This window comes from Athene cunicularia, assembly GCF_003259725.1.
Source record: "Athene cunicularia isolate RWA chromosome 2 unlocalized genomic scaffold, athCun1 chr2_part1, whole genome shotgun sequence".
NCBI classification, from domain to species: domain Eukaryota; kingdom Metazoa; phylum Chordata; class Aves; order Strigiformes; family Strigidae; genus Athene; species Athene cunicularia.
Window position 1 is genome coordinate 35,936,706 of NW_020799095.1, and position 8,352 is coordinate 35,945,057.

At 34.7% G+C, this 8,352-nt stretch overlaps 1 protein-coding gene across 5 annotated transcripts in view; it reads right to left on the reverse strand.

Annotated features, from left to right (window-relative positions):
* MPP7 (membrane palmitoylated protein 7) overlaps positions 1-8,352 on the reverse strand; it is a 159,212-nt gene that overhangs the window by 112,078 nt on the left and 38,782 nt on the right. For all 5 annotated transcript variants that reach the window (XM_026842253.1, XM_026842257.1, XM_026842255.1 and 2 more), the window contains exon 2: positions 6,402-6,568. In XM_026842253.1, the coding sequence (XP_026698054.1) occupies positions 6,402-6,438 (37 nt within the window). In that variant the 5' untranslated portion in view covers positions 6,439-6,568. The remainder of the gene's footprint in view (positions 1-6,401; positions 6,569-8,352) is intronic.

Genomic DNA, 8,352 nt, shown 5'->3' on the forward strand with positions numbered 1-8,352 from the left:
GTGTCAACAAGGACACTTTGAAAGTTCATAACATGTACTTTTGTGAGCATTCAAACGCTCTCCTATTATCTGCAAGCGTAATACATACATAAAAGTGATTTAAAGTGACCTATCAAGCAGAAATTAATAACCAAGTTGTGGAAAGTTCATACAAAGATCTGACATTCGTCGTCTTTTTTTTTTTTTTTCCAAAAAACTCTTGCTTCCTCCAACGAAGCTTGCATATGACATTTTGAATAAACTTGACTAATTGACTGGTTCTCTGTATAGACATCAGCTTAGTGAGTCTTTAGTATTTCTATCTAGATCTTCATCAACACTAGAGGAGGTAATAGCAAGTACCTGGCAGGCAGTCAGGAAAAAATCATTCCAGCACTAGGATGTCACTGGGCACGCTTGCCATATTTAACTATTTAGTCACAGTTTGCAAGGTTAAGAGACTTGGCACTGGCAAGGAATACAAGTGGCATTTTATATCTGCAGAAGGATTACACAATATCTCATTAAGATATTGAATAAAGACTTCTAACAGCAGAAGCCTATTTTTCAACTCAGTTGTGCCTAAAACTACTGGAAATATAATTTGATTACCATGTATCTCAACCTTTCATGTTGTATCTTGAGAGTAGAAGACCTACAATCCCAGGCAGTACTGATGCACAAAAACATGTCAGTCTTATTTCAGTGTTGTTATTCACTATATGACTGAGTTTAAAGTTCAACATTCAAAACAAGTTATGCTATTACATCAGTCATACATGCATACACATACACTTGGTATGCAAGTCTATAGAGGCATATAGGAACATATGAAAGTTTAAAGAGCCAAGTATATCATCACCTTATCTCAAAAGTAAATTTAGAAAATTAAACTATTTCACAGTTTATCGCTAAGATTATTATGCTGCATTAAGGTGGGTTTTGTTGTATTGTGTTGTTGGTTTGTTGGGTTTTTTTATAAACCAATATGTTATTTTAAAAGCAAAATCATATTTGAACCTCTGTGTTCTACAACAGGCAAATAACAGCAAGGAAGCTTCTAACTACCTCTTAGTGGTACTAAATTTCCTTCAGATTAACAGCTTTAGTGTTATTAAATCAGCCACTACTTGACGTGATACTGCTCTGAGAAGCCACAGAACCTTTCATCTGACAGTAAATGCACACAGTACATACATTCTGCTAGCTAACGTGGACACTGGCACAGCTACACTTGAGTATTACAGCACGGCAGTCTGCTCTCAGCAAATGACATCTGGCATCACTAGGAACTGTCAACCACTTGTGTAATTACAGCTTTGGTCCAACAAACATAGCTATACATTTAAGCCTCTGGTTAGAAACAATATAGACTGTCATGCTTTCAAACTTACCACAAAATTACACATTGCTCACCAAAAAAATTGAAAAAAGAAAAAAAAAAAGTAAAAATTGTTGCAGCTGCCAGACCATTTGAATTTAAATTTGTGTCCAAGAACTGTAATAGTCTTAAAGAGTTTACCATCAGTAAATATAATTGCACATTTTCTGATTCCACACTGCTGAATCAGTCTCGCATAATATAAAATATTAACCCAAACCAGAACAGTTTAGAGAAATTTCATTCTACTTTGAACAAGTTTTCCAACAGCCACCATAAATATATTGATACCAAAATAAATACCCTTTCCAACACCAGCAAGTTATATTTTAAAAAATTAAATCTGATAGCAATTAAAGCTAGCCATACGTCTCATACTTTCCCAAATCTTTCATATTAATGTTAGGCTACAAGCCATTTAATGCCTCTGGCAGCTGGAGATGGGGAGAATTCAAGAATGCACGGTAAAATATTGGCTCTATTTATTAATTCTGTATAAATTTTGCCTCAGCTAGTGTATCAATTTTCATTAAAATCTAGCCATATCTGTGCATTTCAACATGGTGAGAAACCTAAGTAGCCTTGAAATCATGATGCAAAGGCATTTACATACTACACTTGTGGCAGCACATCTATGCCTAAATTGTTAACAATGGTGTGAAGCAGGTGAGCAAAGGCTTTCCCTCTGCTCTGTTTTCCACTGCAGCACTTCAGCAGGGAAGCAGAGGCAGTTTGGAGCAGGATTAAATCGTCCTGCAAGCCTTCGCCCTGCCAGATGAGCCACTCCCAGAAATCTTTCCTTCATCACTCCCCTAAATTCCCTTTCTCTTCACCTCATGACAGTGAACCCAGATCTTAGGCCACCATTTTATGTTATTACAATTTTTAAACAGTTTGCAAAAACAGAAATTCCTATCTCTCTCCTCATTCTGAAAACTGGCTTGAAAGGATAAATCTTTAGCCACTTCAGCTTAATTTGTCCATCCCCTACAGATATTTCTGATGTTCCCCTCTCAGTTCAGCCAACTACTCAGCTTTTTCTTCATGTTATTACTGTTTCTTTTTTTCTCTTCACCTTTTTATCATTTTCATTATCAAACATTATTAGAAAAGATTATTTTAAAACTGGCAAGCTGATTAAAATGCATTAATAGTAAATAAAGGGGAGACATCTATACAAAAACAGTAAAAGCATCTTTCAGTGTTCAGATGATTGCAAAATTGTTTTTCAAGTTTGCATTGCTTGCAGGAGTCTCACTTCACTGGGAGATAATCCATATGGCTATGAAGCTATCATATCAACATAATATTCTAACAAAGCACTTCTAAAAGTATTTAATACATCCATATCAACAGCATGCAGCTTCAGAGGTCAAGATAATTTGTAAAGAATCACAAAGTATACTACTAAAAATGCAGTTTGGAAAAATACCCAACATTTAGAACCAATTTCATATCTTTATTTTTTATTATTACAAAGAAGAGAAAAGACAAAAACTGGTAATATTTTAAAGGCCATATGAACTTACAATCTGGTTATGTAACTGTCGTGGTTAGGTTTTTTTAACTGAAAAAACTAACGTATTCAGTTTTACAGGCTTATAATACTGAAAAAACTCAACTGTCTTGCACAGCATTAGCTCCTATACGTACTCAAGAAGGAACTAATGTAAGCCCTGGACATTTTTCCTTTCTGTAATTCACAAATTCAAGAACTGCTTCTGACTTTCATTATATTTAAGGAATCTCACACGGTTTTACTTGGTGGCCAAACTTGGCCCGTAAATGTGATTTTCCCACTGACAACACATGAATCAAAAACACAAAGTCTGCTTTGCACGGCCGTGTGCTAGTTTTTAAGGACAAACAGAAAAGCATTTTTAAACTCTTCAGCTGACCAAGCTTGATACAAGGTTGAGAGCAAAGAAATCTGTAACAATTTTACAATGTTTTTCACACTAAAACAGCATTTAAAGCATAATGACATCATCTTGGTTCCAAAGTCAGCAACACAACTGCCACTGTGAAGCCAAAACTACAAACTTAAATCTTCCAAAATGTATCAGATAAGTGAATGTCAGATATCTCATAGACCTGCTTTACTTGCAAAAAAGCCTTATTGCTCAGTCTCAAAGCTCTATTTGATGGGCTTGCACAGAGTTCAAGCAGACTTTTGCAACACAAGAAAATATTTAAAGCTTCAGATGCAGCCTACTGAACAGGAGCTCAGCCTTCTGTTCAAGATGGTTACTTTAAGATAACTCTGACCTGACAATGACAGGACTACAAAACCTTAAGTGGGGAGCAGGATCATGAACATGTAATAAATAACACGTAGTTCTTTTAATTATTATTATAATATAAAAATAGGGTTTCTGTATGGCTAGTGGAGAGTGGAAGAGAAAAGCATGTGCCCACAAGCTCTTCTCTCTGTCTTAAAGTTAAGAAGCCAGATCAGACTGGTAAGGTACAAAATTAATTTCAAAGTCACTTGATGAATCTAAATTAATTAAAATAAAAGTTTTAAACAAAAGACTGTCAGTTTTATAGCCATGCTTTTGATGTATCATAGTTTAAAGTCTGGTAAATGTCTCTCAAAACAGATTTAAGAGGCATGGTCTGTGTTCAGAAGAATATACGGGTTAAAATGTGGTATAACAAAATCATGTATAAGCATATGAACAAAGCAGCTGCAAGGACATGGTGACATCCCTAATAAAGTCTGTTGACAATTTAAAAGCAATGTAAAATGAACACAACTAAGTCAAAATGTGGCCCATTGTGAACCCTATGCTGTTTCTGACAATGGTCTGATGCCTAAGCCTACATTTAAAAAACAACCAAAAAAACACCCCATCAATGATTCTATACTAGTGTCTAAGTTTCCAGTAGTCCATGACTTGGCAACTTTCCAGTATTCACAGATGATGCATTTCTGTTTACTAGTCCTCAACGAGTTCTTCCACTCATTTTTAAATCCAGGTTTACTTTTACTTCAGCAGGATATAAAAGACACAAAACCAAGCCAGGTTGGGGTATTGTTTGAATGCATTAATAAAACTGAGTCTTAACAGAGAGACTAAACAAAGTTGCATCCCTACCCTAAAGGTGCATTTTTATTAGGTCCCCACTAATTGACTTCACAGTGTCTCTGGTAGTCCTTTCATGGACTAGAGCAGCTTAAACTCATTACATGTCACAACACCAGTTTATGCAGTCAGGGTGAGAGGCAAACTAGTCTACCCACCAAAGAACAACAGAAATAAAAAAAAGTTTTTTGTGTTTCTCTTTTTAATCTGAGAGTAATAGCAGAAAAACAGGGCTCATTAAAAACCACCTGTATTGTAACCAGGACAGAAAACAACAGTTTGATGTAATCATTCAAAAAGTACTGCAATACTTATCATCCCCATAAGGAAATACTGTAAAGAAAGTGGAGGAAAATAAGTAATCATTTTTTCCTTCGAAATGAAAATTTTCATTTAAAGAAACAATTTACAACTTGCAGCAGAAAACAAATTTAATTTAACAAGAAATATTTAACAGCAAGATATTATTGGTGCCTATTATATTTTACTATAGATTTCCTGGGAGAATGGAGATAGTTGAGCTTTATCACACACCATAGTTAGTAAAGGTGTATGTGGAGCATCACATGCATTAAACAGCACAGTAAATCATATTTTAATCACACACAATTTTAAAATCAGGATTTTTTTTTTCTATTTTCTGGAGCCCTTTTTGTTCTTTATTCAGGGAGTGTATCCATGACTATTACTTTTGGACATATTAACATTCTTTAAACAATAAAACAAGCAAAATTGTCAGCATCAGACACCAGTCATCACATATCCCCCTGCTGTTCAACTCAACATGTTCCTGAGACTTCTGAAATGTCAGAAAGCAGTTGGCCAAGTAATAGTTTGGGGGGGGGGGGAAGGGAAGGGAAGGCAGGTTTTGGAAGGACACAAAAGATTGCATGACAAAGAAAGCAAAGATCCAGAGTGGAAAATCAGCCCAGAGCAGACCCTGACAAATCTTTAAAAATTCAGCTTTAGCATACTAAACAGCTTCAACTGCACATATTTCCACAGGGGAAAGGGGAGGAAAGAATGGTATGTAGAGTGTAAGGAGATAATAGTAAAATCCCTTAAACAGAGGAATATGGAGACAAAAAAAAGCAAATAAAAACAAACACAACCCTCCCTCCCCATGGTAATAAATAAACGAACAAATGAACAGACACACACAGCCAAATCTAAAAGATCAATGTTTTCATCTAAGAGAAATTTTACGTGGACCTGAGGTGTGAAAAAAAAAAAAAATACTGCACTGTACAGTCTGTTTAAAATACGAATCGAATGCAGCTCCTTATATAGATATTTTTTGGATTCCTGACTTGAAATCTCTCTCTTCGTTTTCAAAATCTTGCTGTTACTTCCTGTGCATAAAACTGATCTAGAATAACAAGCACAGGGGTGAAAAGCAGGGATCTTTGTATTGTAACCTCAGCTGAATCACCTATTTACCAAACACCCCTGAGCAAAAAGAAGGTGAAAACCATGGAAAGCAAGGGAAGGAAAAGAACTTGAGGCAGTATTTTTCTTAATTTCTTAAAGAAGTGTCAAAACTAAATAGTCTGTGTCCAGAAATAACTCTACTGATAACTGTAACTCACAGAGGGGATAGTCTAGACTGTTGCAAATATTAAGGCATGTATGATATCTTTTTTTTTTTTTCTCTTCTACTTTTTCAACTTAACATTGTAAGAACCATGCTGAGGCAAATACCTGTTTGGAGTTGTTCTTTTTTAGGGGTTATGGATGGAAGGGAAGAAAGTGGTGGTGGGACTTATAAAAATTAATTTATTTTACCTGTGGTATTTCATATATCTAAATTAACTTCAAGGTTATGTTTAAAGTCTTAAACTAAGGATCTGTTGAGATCATAATTATCTTCTTTGATGACTTCTTGAAATAGAGACTGCAGACTTAACAAATAAGATCTGGAGGAAACATGCAGTCCTTCTTGGCTTGCATACCTGTGTCACTTCCAGATCCAGCTGATAACGCCGGCATGATTTAATCTGCAGAGTATCACACAGGAACGTCAGACTAGCACTCTGCAGCCAGAAGGCAGAAGTTAATTTCAGTTTAACTGCTTGCAGCCAAGTTGTCTACGATGATTTATGCTATCTCCCAGTTTCTCCTAGAAAGAACAGAAACAAAATTTTACAATTAAGAACACTGTTAAACTGTGAATTACTGCAGCTAATCTAATCCAATCATTATCACAAAATAAGCTTTTGATTTAAGACTCTCAAAGTGCTTCGCATTTATTTATGACTTTTTTTTTTTTCTCCAGGTGAAACAAGTTTTGTTTTCTCCCATCTAGCCTATAATCCCATTTTGCTGTAAAAATAATTTAACACATTTCTCTCATGTAAATTATACTCTCTAGCATGTCGGGTATTTTGGAAACAAAGGGTTATTTTATTAAAACAGTGAATAATTTCAGTCACACAAATTTTGCTACTACTTATCTCAGAAAAAAATTTGGTTACTAGCACAGTAATTCATTCAGTGTTTCTACTTAACCTCCTTTCAACTGTTCTCAGTTCATTTAAGAACTGACATGCAATTTTAATTTGTAATCTGGAAATACAATCTAAATTTTAACTGAAGCTGTGAAAGGGAGGACTGGGGCAAACACTTCTCTAAGGTAAACAGCAGTTTGACTTGTGGAGTTCATGAAGCCATTATCGTGCAGACCATTTAAGGAATTTTTCAGTAATTCATTACTACAGAGGCAGTATTTTTTAAGATTTTTTTTTTAATAATTGCACATGCACTACTGATACTAAATTTTGGGTCTTTCTTTTAACAGTTCTTGAGGAAAATTCAGAGCAATTATAACAAAAGCTAAAACCAATTTCAAATATCAAAGGGAACGTATTTAAGTTCAAGTATGTTAAAATATTAAACTGGAAAACAAACTTGTAAAAAGAAATTGAGTGAAGACTGGAAATATTTACTAATAGCAGGGAAGGGGCCGATGTGGTTGCAGGGAGAAGGAAGGGAAAAGGGGAAATAGAAGCTAACAGGAAACAAGGATTTTCGCCAGATTTCAGTAAACAAAAAGGATCCTTGAAGAAAGAAAGCAGCATAGTTCTGCTTTAGCATAAGAAAATAAATAGAAAATCATTTTGCTGCTGCTGTTTTGTTGGTTTGTTTTGGTTTTGTTTTGTTTTTTAACACATTCATATTAATCAGAATGACCTTTGAAGTCGTCTTGGCTCAGAAAGTGCATATTTTGGACACATTTGTGCTTGGCAGCAGTCTTGTGGAAGAGTAATATACAGGTGTTGTAAACACTGTATGCTGTTCAAATTTTGTTTTTCATCAACACCCTCCCCCCCCCTCCATTGCTAAATGTATTGTAACTTATTAAGGGCCATCCACAAGACTGTTTAGTAAGTTTTAAATCCATTAGATAGGTTAGTTGTTAACTCGTCTCTAGGCATAAGTCTATAGTTTAAATAGTCTGGCAACTTTTTAAAGCTGGGGTTTTTTTCTCCCCTAAGCGTTTACCCGAAAAAAGATTTTGCATGTCAGCTTTCAAACGCCAGTGAACTTTTTTTTACAGCCCTGGATGACTACCTCTATGACGAAAAAGACCGAATAAAACTTAAAAACCCATCTATTAAGATTGGTTTAGGACTTTTTTTTTTTTTTTAATTATAAAAGTTTGTGGTGAAGAAAAAAGGTTTTCATTTAAAAAAGCATCAGCTTTGAAAATTCATCAAATCATCACAAAGTCCATTAACTTAAAATTTAAAACAGAGATAAGGAAGTTTAGCATTTCAGAGTGAAAGCTCATCTTATGATGACAAAGTTGTAAAACATCTATATGCAAAGCTAGCCAGGGAGCAGTTTAAAATTAAAAAAAAAAAAGACAAAAAAAAAAAAAAAAAAAAAAAAAAAAAAAAAAAA